This window comes from Zootoca vivipara, chromosome 17 (genome assembly GCF_963506605.1).
Source record: "Zootoca vivipara chromosome 17, rZooViv1.1, whole genome shotgun sequence".
Lineage (NCBI taxonomy): Eukaryota > Metazoa > Chordata > Lepidosauria > Squamata > Lacertidae > Zootoca > Zootoca vivipara.
Window position 1 is genome coordinate 30,393,286 of NC_083292.1, and position 18,169 is coordinate 30,411,454.

Below are 18,169 nucleotides of genomic sequence, written 5' to 3' on the forward strand. Positions count from 1 at the left end.
AGAGAGAAAGCGGGGAGAAAAAGTCTCCATCCATCCTGGGATTAGGGAAATGATACCACGGCGTTTTCCTCACTTCCTTGAGTGTGATGGCAGCAGCTGGTGCCTGCTGGGAATGGTTCGGAGGACGGCAGGGAGCCCAGGCAGTAGGTGAAGCCAGAGATTCTGTAAGGGAGAGCCAACTAACTCGAATTTTGTCCCCATCCTCCTCCTCCCTGCCGAGTTCTACAAGGGGCAAAACTAAGACGCAGCAGGAGGAAGCTGGCAGTCAGGGCCAGGGCCTGTACTGGCTGTAAGAAAAAGGGCAGGCAGGCAGGCAGGGGGGGCTGGGGTCAGACCAAGGTCTAGTCTCCGCTGCAAGAGCCGCGAGAAATTCCAGGGGCAGCACTTTCCTATCCGCTTTCGGTTTTCTTTGGTTGAGATGGTACTGGAGACCTATATGGTGTATTTCTAATGTTTGCTTTGCTTACGAAGGGACACCTACAACAGGGATGGTGAACCTCTGGCCCTCCAGATGTTGCCGCACTGCAACTCCCACCCTTCCCACCACTGTATTCTGCTCTGGTCAGACCTCACCTGGAGTACTGTGTCCAGTTCTGGGCACCACAGTTCAAAAAGGATACTGACAAGCTGGAACGTGTCCAGAAGAGGGCAACAAAAATGGTCAAGGGCCTGGAAACGATGCCTTATGAAGAACTTCCTGACAGTAAGAGCTCTTCGGCAGTGGAATTTGCTACCAAGTAGTGTCCTTCTTTGGAGGTCTTTAAGCAGAGGCTTGACAGGCATATGTCAATAATGCTTTGATGGTGTTTCCTGCTTGGTAGGGGGTTGGACTGGATGGCCCTTGTGGTCTCTTCCAACTCTATGATTCCTCACTCCTGGCCATGCTGCCTGAGGATCATAGGAGTTGGGAATCCTGCTACACCTGGAGGGTCATAAGTTTCCCATCCCTGACACAGAACACACACACACACACACGAGCTCTCCTTAGTTGACGTGTGTGGGGAAGTGTCCGACCTTCCCCAGGCTCCGATGGGCACCTCATTTAAAAGCACAGAGAGTCCCACCTCTCTAGCAACCATGAGCGCCAATCAGCCAGCAATTCCAGGGTATTTAACCAACAATCTGTATAACAAAAGAAAAGTCAAAAGTGGTAACGCTACGAATAGATGAAACTGCCTCTGAGCACACGCAGAGTGCATTTCCCTCAGCCACATTCAAGTGCTCATCTTCTGGGTTAGAGCAACATGCATAGCTGCCAAGTCTCCCGCATTCCCCGGGAAATCCCCGTGTTTCCAGCTGTTCCTAGCTGAAAAAACGGATTTTTTTGTTTCCCCCTGGTTTATTCTGGTGCGGCGGCCATTTTGGAACTGGGCAAAGCAGCATCAAAAGTCACTTCTGAGCATGCTCCGCCCAGTTCCAAAATGGCGGCAGCGCTACTTCTGGTCTCCTACTTCCGGCCCGGTCCCTTATTTCTCCAACAGCAACTTGGCAGGTATGGCAACATGCAAAGGAGGAAAGTGGGGTGTAGGGTTTACTCATGAGTGTAGGAAAAGGGGAAAAGAAAGACAGACAAAGAGAACTTTTGACCAGCAAGAAGCCCTGAGAGAGAGAGAATGAGAAATACCTTTTCTCCTCCCCCTGCAGGCTATTTTTATTATAATCAAGGTGGCAACCCAAAATTCAAACGCTCCAATAAAATCCTAGTACAGTGAATAATTAACAAAGGCTATCCTGAAATCCTACCCCCTTCCAACATCTCCCTTATCAACACTACAAAGGATTCCTGAGAGGATTAGGCAGGAAGGAAAATCAGGGAACAGGTTTACCACCTCTAGGATCTACATCAAAGGCTTGTTTACAGAAAGAAAAGAGGAATGCCAGATGCCCTTTTGGCCAAGATCTGTAGTAAGCATGTGAGACAACTGCTTAGACAAATGGCTTGTGCCTGTTTACCACAAACTGCGAATTATTAAACATTGAACATGTTGCAGACCCTGCAGAATTGCATGCCAGAATTCATGTCTGAAACTGGTTTAGGTAAGAGCACCCTACTCGACCAGATTCATTAATCCAGGAATATCCTGCTCGATTAACCACTGACCAGATCATCTCATGAATTCCTTTATCAAACCCACAGGGATGCTACAGTGGGGACAAGCTCCACCCCACCCAGGGGCGTACCCAGGATAAAAATTAGGGGGGGCAAGGGGTGGGAGGGGAGGGGGCACAGTGGGAATGTGGGCGGGGCTACGTTGCCTGCGCCTCCCCGGTCTTCCGAGGAGGCGGCCCCAGGCGTGAAGCTCCAGAGGCGCGCGGGGAATGTGAGCCTGTGGCTGCCTCCTCCGCTTACGCTCCCCGCGCGCCTCTGGAGCTTCGCGCCGGGAGCAGGAGCCTGGGGCTGCCGCGCCTGCGCCCCTCAGCCTTTTGCTTCTAGGGGGGCAATTGCCCCCTCCTGCCCCCCTGCCTATGCCCATGACCCCACCTGTCGCTGTGAGGAGTCGGAGAGTGACTGCCCACAGCAGGGAGCCTGTTCTACCCGGAATTTTAAAAAAGCAGGATTCTAAAACTTGCAGGGAGCCTTTGGGAGCAGAGAAGGGTCCCCACGGCAGACCTGTGAAAAGTGGGATGTATATGGTTGCATATTCAACTCCCCCCCCCCACAAACCATGTGTTGATTTAACTCAGCAAATGCTTGAATGTAAATACAGTAGAGACTCCTCACATATTGGTAGGTTTATCATCCATGGATTTGCCTGTCCTTTAAAGCCTTGCACAGCTTTCAGTAATAAAGGCCATAGTTTAACTAGGCACTGTGTGAAGGACTTTATTGTCTGTCCCAAATCTTCCAACCTTCAGCTGTGTTGGGGGGGCTCCAACTTTCAGTATTATTCTGTGACGAGAAAAAACTCCTCCCTAGCCACTTCCCCTAGACCTCTGGTCTTCAGAGGGTGGGTCACATAACCTACAACTGGGCCACAGCTTAATCTAAGGTAAATTGCAATAGCAAGACTACCACCAGATAAATATATGGTAAAAAAATTAATTAATTAAGAAATGTGTCCCCAAATCCATGCTTGATTCTAGATGTGAAAAAGTTGAAAACTACAGCTCTAGACTAACATGCAGATGGGAACTTAAGTATCCAAGAGAGTTTCACATTTGTCAGAAAGCTGTAATGTAGTTCTTGGCAGTATAAATGCATCAAAATGCTTTTTTTAAAAAAAAGGGGGGGGGAGTAGTAAGTAGCACTAGTCGAAAGTGCCCAGTGTTGCTCAGTAAATCTAACGCCCTTCCAAAACATGCATATGTGTCAAGTAGATAAAAACCACTGGATCCAATTGAGTACAAAAGAGGGACTGAAATGCATTGTGACGAATCTGCATCATCGTCTTGTAAATATGTTAACTACAAGAAGGGACAGTTAAAGCAACAACAACAACATCACCAAAAGTTTGTGTTTATGTTGCTGCTACATGGAAAAACTGAGCCACCCGACTGCTCTCTGTCCAGGTGATTTATGGCTGCCAGGCCGGCCATTATCACTGCTCCGTGTCCGATTTTCTCGCGGGCTGTCGATAGTGGACGAGCCTCCATCCCTGCCCTCTGCTGGATGATTTAGAGGCAGCTGGCATTTGCCGTTAAAGAGGTGGTTTCTCTATTAGCGCCAGGCGGGGGGAAGAATCGACTCCTGTGGATGTGATTTACCGAGGGACCGGGCCCTGGCATCCTGCAGCTCTTATTGACGCCTGCCCCGTGCCGTCCGTCTCCTGTGACAGCCCAATCAATAGCGCTTTGCATTTGCTGTCTGAGTCTATAATATTGGCATGATAAACGGCAGCCCCTGAACACACAGTTTGGCTATGCCTGTGAGCTAGGCCCCATAGGGGGTGGACGTGGCAGGATTCAGTCCATGCCAGGGGAGTGGCTCCTCCAACCTGTGGCTGGTCTGCGCCTCCAGAGGTCCCTTGGGTCACACCTTGTGAGGGGAGAGGTTGACATTTGCCAGAGCCTGGCAGGGTTGGCACCAGAAAGTATGACAGAGGGCCCCTCCAGACGTCCTTTTTATTTTGCATTCATTATGATTTGTGCCCATGATGGTATCAGGGAGGTAATACACAATCAAGGAATCATCAGGATGTCTCTCCAAACTGGAAATCACTCCTCAGGTGGTGACTGCTTCAGGATTGTACCCAAACTGCTAAATAGAAGGCTTGCAAACCCTGAGGTTTACGGAAATAAAAATTTCCCTCCCTACCTGCCTCTCTAGCTACCGCAGAGGAACCAGAGATCAAATAGCAAACATGCGCTGGATTATGGAGAAAGCTAGAGAGTTCCAGAAAAACGTCTACTTCTGCTTCATTGACTATGCAAAAGCCTTTGACTGTGTCGACCACAGCAAACTTTGGCAAGTTCTTAAAGAAATGGGAGTGCCTGATCACCTCATCTGTCTCCTGAGAAATCTCTATGTGGGACAAGAAGCTACAGTTAGAACTGGATATGGAACAACTGAGTGGTTCAAAATTGGGAAAGGAGTACGACAAGGTTGTATATTGTCTCCCTGCTTATTTAACTTATATGCAGAATTCATCATGCGAAAGGTTGGACTAGATGAATCCCAAGCCGGAATTAAGATTGCCGTAAGAAATATCAACAACCTCAGATATGCAGGTGACACAACCTTGATGGCAGAAAGCGAGGAGGAATTAAAGAACCTTTTAATGAGGGTGAAAGAGGAGAGCGCAAAATATGGTCTGAAGCTCAACATCAAAAAAACCAAGATCATGGCCACTGGTCCCATCACCTCCTGGCAAATAGAAGGGGAAGAAATGGAGGCAGTGAGAGATTTTACTTTCTTGGGCTCCTTGATCACTGCAGATGGTGACAGCAGTCACGAAATTAAAAGACGCCTGCTTCTTGGGAGAAAAGCAATGACAAACCTAGACAGCATCTTAAAAAGCAGAGACATCACCTTGCCTACAAAGGTCCGTATAGTTAAAGCTATGGTTTTCCCAGTAGTGATGTATGGAAGTGAGAGCTGGACCATAAAGAAGGCTGATCGCCAAGAATTGATGCTTTTGAATTATGGTGCTGGAGGAGACTCTTGAGAGTCCCATGGACTGCAAGAAGATCAAACCTATCCATTCTTAAGGAAATCAGCCCTGAGTGCTCCCTGGAAGGACAGATCGTGAAGCTGAGGCTCCAATACTTTGGCCACCTCATGAGAAGAGAAGAATCCTTGGAAAAGACCCTGATGTTGGGAAAGATTGAGGGCACAAGGAGAAGGGGACGACAGAGGACAAGATGGTTGGACAGTGTTCTCGAAGCTACGAACATGAGTTTGACCAAACTGCGGGAGGCGGTGCAAGACAGGAGTGCCTGGCATGCTATGGTCCATGGGGTCACGAAGAGTCGGACACGACTAAATGACTAAACAACAACAACCGTACTTACCTAAGTGGACACACACACCTTTAATGAAACAGCCCCATGTTGACTGAGTGGCCACAGAATGGGGAGTTTTGTAGGTGGGGGCAAAGTTCATTTTGCCTGGGAAAACGAAAGAGTTTATGCTCACCCCAGAGGGCTGCAAGATGAGTCAGACAGGTGGCAATTGTTAAAAAACACACACACCAAACAAACACCTTTCAGGAATCTGCAATTCTGATCACTGGGCAAGAGGGACTTGAAACCGTCAAAGAAACATTACTGTTGCCCGCATCCATACTATATATTTAAAGCACATTTGTGCCACATTGACAGTCACAGTTCCCCACCGCAAAGAATCCTGAGAACTGCAGCCCTTGCAGAGCTACAATTTCCAGCACCCTTGCCAAACTATAGTCCCCAAGATTCTCTGGGGAAAACCATGCACTTTAAATCTACGGTGTGGGTGTGACAGGTGTAAAGTGCTCCTGTCCAGGGTGTCAGCCCCTCCCAAATACTCCTTTCCTTTCCCCTGCTTTCTTCCTGCTCCTCAACCCCCTCAGTAACCCCTCATTCTGTGGCCACTCAGTCCACATGGGGCTGTTTCATAAAAGGTGTGTGTACCCACTTAGGTAAGTAGCTAGAGAGGCAGGTAGGGAGGGAAATTTTTATTTCTGTAAACCTCAGGGTTCGCAAGCCTTCTATTTAGCAGTTCTGGTACAATCCTGAAGCAGTCACCACCCGAGGAGTGATTTCCAGTTTGGAGAGACATCCTGATGATTCCTTGAGAACACCCCCCCCAGCCCCCAGCCCCCCAGTATCACTCTTTCCCTTGTCCACAAGGCAGCCACGGCGACTTCTTGAAGCTACTGTTGCGGGGAACTGGCTGTGCTGAATACTAACCACCTGCTTAGGATGTGACTTGAATACCACATCTGGAGGGGAGGGCAGGGGAGACGGATGTGTGCCAGGCACGCTCTCCCTGAGCTCAGCATTCCTGGCACGCCCCACAGGAGCCCAGCTGTTGAGGCAGAGACCCTCGTGGGGGTGGTGGGGAGCAAAGTTCTTGCCCCTCTAAGAGCAGCAGCAATCCACTACAATATTCAGTCCAGGTGGGACAGGTAAAATATCCTTCACCAATGTTTGAAAAACACCAAAGTCCGCTTGCAAATGCAATAAGAAAGAGTCCACTTGTGATATACCATGGTTCAGTGCTCGGACGCCGTTCTGGAAATGGTCTAGTATAATTCTACCACAAATACGCTGATATTGCATCAACAACCTGTTGCAGGATACGCCTGCCAAAAAACCCAGCTGTCTGGAAGAGCCCTGAGGCTCTCGTAAGGGACAAGATGGGGGTAGTTTCTTTTCATTCACATATGTAGAGAGAGGATGGATCTTACTTTAATAGGAAAAGACATGGCTAACTTAGGTTCATTAGTTTCAATGGGTCTGCTCTCAGCAGAACTTAGATGGATGCGACTTTCTGAATGTAAAAATGAGAAGCTTAAGAGACTTGAAAACCATTATCAATCCTTACTGATTGCCTCCCGGTGAGTTTAGAGAATGGGGGTGATATTTGGATAGGGAACGTCTCATCTCGTCTACTCTGCAAAAGGACTTTCTACTTACCAAAGCATGAAGTGCAGTTTGGACAGCAAAGAAGAGACCAAAGGAAGAGGGGAAGGCTCCTTAGGGAGAAGGGAAATGGCTACTTCGTGGCTCACGGCAGATGGTATTTACAGCAGTATTTAATCAATTTAGAAATCAGGCAAACATGCAGTAAGCCCAGCCACTGTCATTCATTCATCTGGGATCTGCTGTTTCTCCAACAAGCTAAGCCATTCTCTGTTTCCTCACTTAGCGATTGATGAGCTAAGAGCTGTATTTATGAGCCTTTGATTAATATGCTACTGCCTCATTCACTTAATTCTTTTTTAAAAAGATTATTAAGATGGGCTGATTTTGAGCAGAGGAATTTTTTTAAAGGAGAGATTGCGCGAAGGCTTGCCTCTTATAATTTGTTGAAACTGGAATGGCTAGTGTAAATAAGAGACAGAATTTGGGTGCAATTGTCATTGCTCAATGAGAGAGCACCTGTTTTGGACGAAGAAGGCACCACGTTCAGTACCCAATATCTCCAGACAGGACTGGGAATGTCCCCCGGAGAGCAGCTGCTGCTTCATGTAGTCAACGCTGAACTAAATGGACCAATGGTTTGACTTGGCACATTGGTATTTCTTTTTGCTTGCAGTTTGGTTTGTAAGCTGCTAGGCAGCACATAAATCAGGGGTTGTCCTGTTTTGATGCCAAATCCCTTGGGGAAAGCTGGATGGCAACAGCCAGGAGTTGCAGGACCACGGATAGCTACAAGGGGACAAGTTGCTCCAACAAAGATTGAGAGAGCAGACATTCTTTCAAGCCCTTGCTTCCAGATTACCTCTCCCAAGCTCCACCCACCTTTTGATTCTTAGAGGACTAACTTGAAGACTGGCGCTCCTCCTCCACCCCACCCCCCAAACCTCCCATCTGGTGAGATCCCTGTGCCACTGAACCAGCAAGGTACTGTGCAGTGCCTTTGGTCCTGGCCCCACATGCCCTAGTGGTATGGGGAGGTTGCTCTGGCAGATCCTGTCTGTCAACCTCAAGCTCGGTGGTCTCCTAATCTCCAAGGGCAGGCCCTGAATCTGGTTCCGCCGCTGGAGAATCCACAGCCTCCAACTCAGAGCCTTGATCACTGCTGGACTCTGGGGTCATGACTGGGATAGCAGATGGGGTGCCCTCCAGGTATCACTGGACTTCAGCTCCCATCATCCCTGACCCATTGGCCATGATGGTTGGAGCTGATGGGAGTTGGAGTCCAACCACATATTGGAAGTCCACAAGTTAGCTACTCCTGCATTGAGTGTGATCTCTGCATCTCAGGGGGTTGGGCTAGATGACCCGTGCGTTCCCTTCAACTCTACATTTACATGATTCTATTTTTTTCTGCTTCAGTATTATTTCTGCTTTGGCAAAGAGGGGTGAACCTCTTTGGGAAAGGAAGGAATTTTTGAATACCCTTTGGACAAAAGAAATCTATGTATTTGTTTTATTAAAAAAAATTTATATCCCACCACATTTCCAAAATTTCCAAATGCCTAACAAATCCAAAGATCGCAATATCAAAAGCCACAGTAATAATTTCAGAACAGCCTCATAACTAAAGCAACAGCCTCAGAACTAAAGCAGCAGCAGAAATTATGGCGTTATGCAATTAAACTAGCTATGTGACCCCCAAACACGGATGATCTAGTTGAGATTCCTGCATTGCAGGGGGGTGGACTAGATGACCCTCGGGATCCTTTTCAACTCTACAATGCTATGATTCGATGAAATAAAGCAGAGTGAAGGGAGAAAAAAAGAAAATTGCCATGTTTTCAAACAGCCATATGCTTGGCAACTGCTTGAGGCCACACAGTGATGGGCCTCATGCATCTCCCTTGGAAATGGGTTTCACAGGGTGGGGTCCACTACGGAAAAAGCCCTCTGGCCTTGGTCACTGCCACCTGTGGCTCATGAGGCTCGGAGCAGGACTCCAGGTGAGACTGGAGGTTGTGTGGAGGAAGATAACAAAGGTCCTTTGACACAGCAGGAACATTTTAAAACATTGCAGGGGGTTGGACTAGATGACCCTCATGGTCCCTTCCAACTCCATAAGTTTGTCTGTCTGTCTATTTCTTTTCAGCCTGAGGGCCATGTGCCAGTAGAGGGGAGGCAAAGGGCAAAGGTTGGTGGAGCAATGAACATAAATATTAGCTTTGTGCGGGAATTTTTTACACTCGCTCACACAGCCCTCTCTGTCCTCTATCCAGACAAGCAAAAGGCGTTTTCAGAGTTTAAGGACACATCCCAGCCAGGAAAACACTCTCAGAGAGGGTGCAAAGGAAGGCCGGTGAGGGATGTGACCATGGGTGGAGTAGCCAATATTTATTTGGGGGGGGCAGGCTTTATGTGTGTGGGGGGGGGAACCAACTGAACTGTGATGCAATTGGCCACTTAGTTAAGTATTTTTATTTTATTTTAATTATTTACTTGATTTGGGGTGGGTGGGTAGCTGCCCCCCTGGTTATACCCATGGATGTGACCCAGGTGGAGTTTTTAAGTCCTGGGTAGGGGGCAGGCATATTCACCCCCTGGAGGCTGAGATTCCCCATGCCTGTTTTATAATACAGATTACTGAAATTATTAGAAAGCCTGAGGTTCTGCAGTAACATTTTTTGATAAATAGTAATGAAAATTACTATTACTCTTGGAGAGTGAAGTCAAATGGGCCTTAGAAAGCACTGCTAATAACAAGGCCAGTGGAAGTGATGATATTCCAGCTGAACTATTTAAAATTTTAAAAGATGATGCTGTTAAGGTGCTACACCCAATATGCCAGCAAGTTTGGAAAACTCAGCAATGGCCAGAGGATTGGAGAAGATCAGTCTACATCCCAATTCCAAAGAAGGGCAGTGCCAAAGAATGCTGCAACTACCGCACAATTGCGCTCATTTCACACGCTAGCAAGGTTATGCTTAAAATTCTACAAGGCAGGATTAAGCAGTATGTGGACCGAGAACTCCCAGAAGTGCAAGCTGGATTTCGAAAGGGCAGAGGAACCAGAGACCAAATAGCAAACATGCGCTAGATTATGGAGAAAGCTAGAGAGTTCCAGAAAAACGTCTACTTCTGCTTCATTGACTATGCAAAAGCCTTTGACTGTGTCGACCACAGCAAACTATGGCAAGTTCTTAAAGAAATGGGAGTGCCTGATCACCTCATCTGTCTCCTGAGAAATCTCTATGTGGGACAAGAAGCTACAGTTAGAACTGGATATGGAACAACTGAGTGGTTCAAAATTGGGAAAGGAGTACGACAAGGTTGTATATTGTCTCCCTGCTTATTTAACTTATATGCAGAATTCATCATGCGAAAGGCTGGACTAGATGAATCCCAAGCCGGAATTAAGATTGCCGGAAGAAGTATCAACAACCTCAGATATGCAGATGACACAACCTTGATGGCAGAAAGCGAGGAGGAATTAAAGAACCTTTTAATGAGGGTGAAAGAGGAGAGCGCAAAATATGGTCTGAAGCTCAACATCAAAAAAACCAAGATCATGGCCACTGGTCCTATCACCTCCTGGCAAATAGAAGGGGAAGAAATGGAGGCAGTGAGAGATTTCACCTTCTTGGGCTCCTTGATCACTGCAGATGGTGACAGCAGTCACGAAATTAAAAGACGCCTGCTTCTTGGGAGAAAAGCAATGACAAACCTAGACAGCATCTTAAAAAGCAGAGACATCACCTTGCCAACAAAGGTCCGTATAGTTAAAGCTATGGTTTTCCCAGTAGTGATGTATGGAAGTGAGAGCTGGACCATAAAGAAGGCTGATCGCCGAAGAATTGATGCTTTTGAATTATGGTGCTGGAGGATACTCTTGAGAGTCCCATGGACTGCAAGAAGATCAAACCTATCCATTCTTAAGGAAATCAGCCCTGAGTGCTCCCTGGAAGGACAGATCGTGAAGCTGAGGCTCCAATACTTTGGCCACCTCATGAGAAGAGAAGAATCCTTGGAAAAGACCCTGATGTTGGGAAAGATTGAGGGCACTAGGAGAAGGGGACGTCAGAGGACAAGATGGTTGGACAGTGTTCTTGAAGCTACGAACATGAGTTTGACCAAACTGCGGGAGGCAGTGCAAGACAGGAGTGCCTGGCGTGCTATGGTCCATGGGGTCACGAAGAGTCGGACACGACTAAACGACTAAACAACAACAACAATGAAAATTAACTGTATTCCCCCCCCCCCCATGGTTGAAAGCAGATGACAGGCTTCCTCGTTCCCACCCCCCCCATCACACCCTGAAGAGTTAAAAGTGCTATGCCTCTAATTAAGCAGGCACGGTGAGTTTTTGCATCACCCCACTTCATAGCTGCCAAGTTTTCGCTTTTCTCGCGAGGAAGCCTATTCAGCATAAGGGAAAATCCCTGTAAAAAAGGGATAACTTGGCAGCTATGCCCCACTTCTATCTTTGGTAGGGTGGGTTTTGGGTATTGGTTTAAAAACCTTACCAAGTCTGTTTAAGTAGAAGTGACAAGCGCCCTCTCAAACCACTCTCATCTATCTTACAAACTGTCACCCGTTAGACTTGGAAAAACATGGCCTCTCCCTTCCTTAACCCACCTCGCAGGGCTGTTGTGAGGCCACAATGCTGTTCCAAGGTCCTCAGGCAGGGCAATAAATGCCGCCCGCAACCGAAGCGAGGAGCAGCCAGATTCTGTATTCTCCGGAGCCGCTCAGCTCTCCAGAAGGTGGGGGCCGCATTTGCAAATGGAATGAGCAGAGCCACAGTCAGGCAGAAATCAAACATGCATTTTAAAGCACTTTAATTATCACTCCGGAAATCTCCCCTCCCTATCCCGCTTCAGTTAATGCACACATTACCACAGTTCGAAAGTTACGCTGTTCCTGTGTTAAATGTCAGCACACTCTTTCCAGCTAGAGTGGGAAAAGGCACAGGCAAATACACACACTCACTGACTGCCTAGAAAACAGAAGCATGTAGCTGGGAGTGGGGCGGGGGGGGGGGAGGATCCAGGGCAACAGCATCCCCAGAAGATGAGAGCATCATCTGTGAAATATACTCTGAGTCGAGAGTGAATTTTATGCTCTTTATTCAGCTCGTAGTCATCAAGAAGAGAAGAAGAATGCCCTTTTCCCAAAACCATCTGCTTATATACATTATTTACACAATGGGCTTTGTGTGATTGGCTACTTCAGGGCTACACCTGTGAGCCAATCAGTTTGTGGATTGACTTCTGCCAGCAGCCTGCTTGGCTGCTCCTGCAGGCCAATCAGGTTGTGGATTCACTTCTGCCAGCCGCCTGCTTGGCTGCTCCTGCAGGCCAATCAGGTTGCGGATTCACTTCCACCTGGAGTTTGATTGGGTGGCTCCTGCGGACCAATCAGACTGCTGATTCTGGATCCTATTGTTCTATGATTCAGTTCAGTACATAACAATCTGCTTGGAGGCCTCTAGAGACTGAGGCAGAGCCCACTATCCCTCTATGCTAGGGCTGGGGAATCTGTGGCCCTCCAGACGTTGGGACTCCCATCAGCACCAGACAGCATGGCCAATGGTCAAGGATGATGGGAGTTGGAATCCAGCAACACATGGAGGGACACAGACTCTGCACCCCTGGCCAAGGCAATTGGTTCCACGGTTCCTTCAATGAAGAAGTTGCTCCTGATGTTCAGATGAAATCTACCAACCTGTCACTTAAGTCAATTAGGTCGAAGCCCTGTCCTTTTCTATGGGACAAGTATCATACCACTTTAAATAGCCACGCCTCCCCCAAAGAATCCTGGGAACCGTAGTTTGTTAACAGTGCAAAGAACTGGAAGGAGATCCCTATTCCCCTCAGAGAGCTGCAGTTCCCAGAGATACCTGGGCAGAGGTATTCGCTGTTAACCACTCTGAAAATTATAACTCTGCATAGGGAGCAGGAGCCTCCAAAGAACTCTTAGGGCACTTAACAAACTACAGTTCCCAGGAATATTTGAGGAATGATACTGCTTTAAATGTATACTGCAGATAGATAGGGCCACAGCCCTTCAGGTATATAAAGGGTACGATAAATCCCCCTGCCTTCTGAGCAGCCTTCTTCCAGCTAAAAACATATGCAGGGGACTTCCAGACTGTCAATATTTGGGGTGGGATTCAGCTGCACACTGGCAAATTCAGGTTGTTTCAGTTGAAGTTGGCTTGGTGATCTTGCACAACAACTCCCCCAACCCCACAAATCAGACCTTTTGTGATAAGGAAAACCGGACAGAAAATGAACTAGAAACTGACAAGGTTTGCACACCAAGTTTCCATACTGGAAGAAGTTAACATATGCACATAGAAGATGGGGAGCTATTTGCAGCTCTACACAAGAATGGAGGGTAAAGTGTTAACAATACACATCAAGAGGAGCAAAAAGGGTAAAAAGCGCTTTAAGTGGTAGGTGTGAAACCAGGGGGCACTTCCAGACTAATCTGGTGTTCCTCCAGATTTGCTTAGAGAGAGATTAGACAACCTTGACTATTTCTCGAGACTTCATTCCGATTTGCTTGTGGGGAGTTCAGAGCAAGTGTTATCCTATACTTTCCCCATTACTTTCCTTATCGCAAAAAGTCTGATCATTTTGGGTACCGGGTTTGTGTTGCAAGACCTCCCGATTAGCTACCGTATATTTGCGCAACCTGAATTTTGCCAGTATGTGATTGAACCCCACCAGGAAATAACATTGAGGTTGTGTAAACACTACACGTTCAAAGCACATTTGAAACACATTCGTTTCCTCAAAGCACTCTGGGCACTGTAGTTTGTTAAATGCACCTGGGAATTGTAACTCTGTGAGGGGCAAACTACCATGGCCAGAATCCTTTGAGGGAAGGAACGTTCTGAATCTGCTTTAATGTGTACACAGCCTTGGTCTCGGATTGGGGGCAGACCTCTCCCACTTTCAGTGCCTTTTAACAAGCCATTGCTTGCACACCTCCAAGTCTGTCTTTGTGACAACAAGGTCTAAAAAATTGCTCTTTTACAGGAAGTTGTTTATTATTACTCTTACTATTAAAGGTAAAGGTAAAGGGGCCCCTGACCATCAGGTCCAGTTGTGTCCGACTCTGGGGTTGCGGTGCTCATCTCGCTCTATAGGCCATGGGAGCCGGCGTTTGTCCGCAGACAGCTTCCGGGTCATGTGGCCAGCATGACAAAGCTGCTTCTGGCGAACCAGAGCAGCACACGGAAACACCGTTTACCTTCCCGCCGGAGCGGTTCCTATTTATCTACTTGCACTTTGATGTGCTTTCAAACTGCTAGGTGGGCAGGAGCTGGGACCGAGCAACGGGAGCTCACCCCATTGCAGGGATTCGAACCGCTGACCTTCTGATCAGCAAGCCCTAGACTCTGTGGTTTAACCCACAGCGCCAACTGGGTCCCCTACTATTACTATTATTAATTATTAAATTTGTATACTGCCCTTCATCCGTAGAACTCAGGTTGGCTGAGGATCCTCAAGATGCTAAATCCTTTGCCCAGTACAAGATTCTCTGCTTGCATGGAAGTTGCACACAAAAGAGCCACTGACCTAGACCCTCACCCACCCCAGCATAAAGCGACTACTCCTGCATCTTATCAGCCCTTGTTGAGGAGTACAAGGTGTGTCTCCCACCCCTCCCCTCCACTCCTCTAAGTGTCACATTTGCACGTTATTGTTCTCTCAACGCATCCTCTGCTGCCAAATTATCAGTCTGAATGTGTGAGAGCAAAGACTGTGTCCCAGAGCAGGTTTAATTAACAGACTCTACTCCTTCTCAGACAGACAAGCATATTGGGGCGGGAATGTAGGCTGAAGAGAGGCAAATAAGAAGGAAAGGCAGTGTGTGTGTGGGGGGGGAGCAGGTATTTTTGGAGGGGGTGTGGGAAGGTGGAAGGAATGTACATTCAAAGGGTTTTTTTTAAGACTAATTCATAGCAATAATAATAAGGATTACACCAGGTAATGGAAGGTCATCCATTAGGGCAAATGACATGTTGCTCCACCAACCACAGCCTGCCCTCAGCTAGTGCCTCCTTAGTCTCAGTATTGCTCCTTATAGAACTCATCAGGGAAAGAGATGGGGGCTTTGACTGTCACCGGCTCCAGCTCCCTGGTTTCCACTCGACCAGTCACAACAAGCACCACCTCCCTCTGGCGCGGGGAGCACCATTTTCACTGACTTTGGAGCAGACACACTCACATGCAGGTGGGGCTGCCTTTGTACACCGATTGGAAGCTTCAATTAGCGCAGAATATGGCTGCCCAACTATGGCCGGGTTCAAGACATTGGCTGCCTGTATGCTTCCGAGCCTGGTTTAAAGCGCTGGTTTTGACCTGTAAACCTCTCTACGATTCAGGACCCCAGAATCTTCTGGAATGCCTCTCCTGATATGAACACACCCAGGCACTTAGTTCTTCTATGGGGGCCCTTCTCCAGGTCCCCACTCTGAGGGAGACTCAGAGGGTGGTGACAGGTGAGAGGGGTCTTTTCAGTGGTGGCTCCCCGTGTATTGAATGCTATTCCTGGAGAGGTTAGCCTGGTGCCTTCCTGACCAGTCATAGCTGGGGGTGGAGGGGCTAGCTACGCCGCTGTTCCTGACAGCTTTTCAGTGCCAGGTAAAAATTTACTTCTCTCCCCCCCCCCCACTAAGCTTTTGATGGATTGAGCAGTTGTTTTTCTGTTAGTGTGTTGCCAAAGCTTTCTGCATCTGTTTTTGGGTATGTGTGCATCTTATTTCTGCATTTGTATAAATTTGTTAATGTTTCTGTGACATTATTAATGTTATTCACTATTTATATTTACGTTTTAAAATTTTGTTGTAAGTCACTTGGAGACCTGTCAGTAACAAGTGAGTAGTAAGTTGTTTTGAGTACGTTTTCTGATCAATCTCATGCTTTCCAGTCAAAAAAAGATAATTATAAGCCACATTTCTTTCTTTCTTATTAAGTACAGAGGTGTGTGTGTGTGTGTAAATGTTAATGCAAGTAAACCTACAGAGAAGAAACATTATGTGTACAAAAATAAGACTTTTAAAAACGTTTTTTAGTTAAAATATCTCCCAATGTCACATATAGGTTTACTTTATCTTGCATTCTCTCATTCCAATAAGAAATACACAAGCTCAGTTTTTCAATGAAACTTAAAATAACACTGATAGTAACACTTACATTTGGCTGGGAGGCGATATCCACAGCTAATCTTGGCTTTTCCAGTCTCGCAGCCACCCAGGGTCCGGCATTCCTCTTTGAGCAAAGGCCCTGCAGCACGATGGATGCAGCCGTCCACTAGCAAAGGAATGTGAAAAAACACCTTGTCAATGTAAGAATCAGACTCGGGCATAAAGATATGGGCAACACTGCACACACCTTGTATTAGGACAGGAAACTCGTTCATCCCAGCAGTCTTACCTGCCTTGATTGGAAACGGCTCTCCAGTAGAAAGAATTAGTCACATCCAACACCATCTATTCAAAGCACATGTGTACCATTTTAACAGTCTTGCAAAGAATGCTGGGAAATGTAGTTTGTTAAGAGCGCTCGGAATTGTAGCTCTGTGAGGAGTCTCCTAACAGCTCTCGGATGTGCTTAACAAACTGCACTTCCCAGAATTCTTTGGGGGAAGTCATGGCTGTCGAAGTGATATACAGCTGCTGTAAATGGATGGTGTGGATGTTACCAGCCTTTCTCATTGCCTGTTAACGTCATCCTTCCTAACACCACTCCCATCTTTTAAACTAGATCGAACCTGAGACTTCCTGCATGTAACTCAGATGTTCTGCCACTGAAATATGGCTTCTTCCCTGCAAAATACTCCTGTGAAATCTCTGTTCTGACTGAAATAGTAGCTGCAGTTTCCAAATACTGCTCCTTTCAAGTTTCCTTTTAACTGCTCCTGTAGTGCATTTTCCTGGACTTAGGTCACATCCACATCAGAGACTTAAAGCACATTGCTTCCCCCAAAGAATTCTGGGAACTGCAGTATGTTAAGGGTGCTGGGAAATGTACCATTGCTGGGAATCACAAATGTGGAGAGTGCTGCTGCAGCTAAGCCCCTCCTTGTGGGCTTCCCACTGAGACATCTGGCTGGCCACTGAGCTAACAGGAAACTAGACTAGATGGGCCTCTGGCCTAATCCTGCAGGGCTCTTCTTCTGCTCTTAACAAATACATGCACCCTCCATGTGAAGAGGCAGTATACCTCAGAATACAAGTTGCTGAAGTCAAACAATGGGGAAGGGCCATTGCCTTTTACGCCCGGCTTTGTGAGCTTCCCAAAGATTGGTTGTTTGTAGAAAGAGGATGGTGGACCTGATGAATCGTTAGCCTTCTCCAGCAATTTTTAGGTTATAAAGGGGGGGGGGAGAGAGAAGCAGAGCGTGGCCTGGTGTTCCAAGGCCTAAAGGGGATGGGTGATTTGCTGTCCAGTCTCGAGTACATTAGAGAGAAGCATTGATCAGGAGGGTCCATTATTAGCTCATTCACAGTCCATCTCCTAATCCATAAAACAATATTTTATCAGCTGTACTCCAAGGGGAGTCGATAAAAACTACAGAGGCATTGGGCAATTTTTTGATCGTACAAAGCTGTCCCCTCCCCCAACCTCCGTTAGCCTGGCTCTCTAGGTGGGTGCAAATGAGAGGAAGGGATATAAATACTGTACACACATTGACAGTAGGAACCAGACAAGTGTAGCCAGGTATGTAACCCAGTGTGATGGACGGCAGGGGATATACAGAGCCTGTGTGTTGTAACGGTTAGTGTGTCAGGTTAGGACTTGGGAGACCAGAGTTCAAATTCTCACTCAGCTATGAAGCTCACTGGATGACCTTAGACCAATCACTGCCTCTCGGCCAAACAGGGTTGTTGTGAGGATAAAATGGAGGGGGGAATCATGTATGCCACATTGAGCTAAAGGGTGGAAAGGTGGGATATAAATTTAATACTACTCCTAACTTCTGAAAAGAGAGACTGGAAGTTGAGAGAGAATGCCTGGTCTAACGGGGTCGGCTGGAATACATCAGCACTCAACATACATTTGTTGCAAGCCCCATTTGCCTTCACTGCTTTTTTCAGATGGTGGGCTCCTCCACGTGGCCTGTTTACTGATATTTCTCCCAGATTTGCTTGCAC

The 18,169-nt window shown here is 47.2% G+C and overlaps 1 protein-coding gene across 3 annotated transcripts in view; it reads right to left on the reverse strand.

The window, feature by feature from the left end:
- MACROD1 (mono-ADP ribosylhydrolase 1) overlaps positions 1-18,169 on the reverse strand; it is a 340,694-nt gene that overhangs the window by 18,057 nt on the left and 304,468 nt on the right. For all 3 annotated transcript variants that reach the window (XM_035097654.2, XM_035097652.2, XM_035097653.2), the window contains one exon: positions 16,209-16,325. In XM_035097654.2, the coding sequence (XP_034953545.2) occupies positions 16,209-16,325 (117 nt within the window). The remainder of the gene's footprint in view (positions 1-16,208; positions 16,326-18,169) is intronic.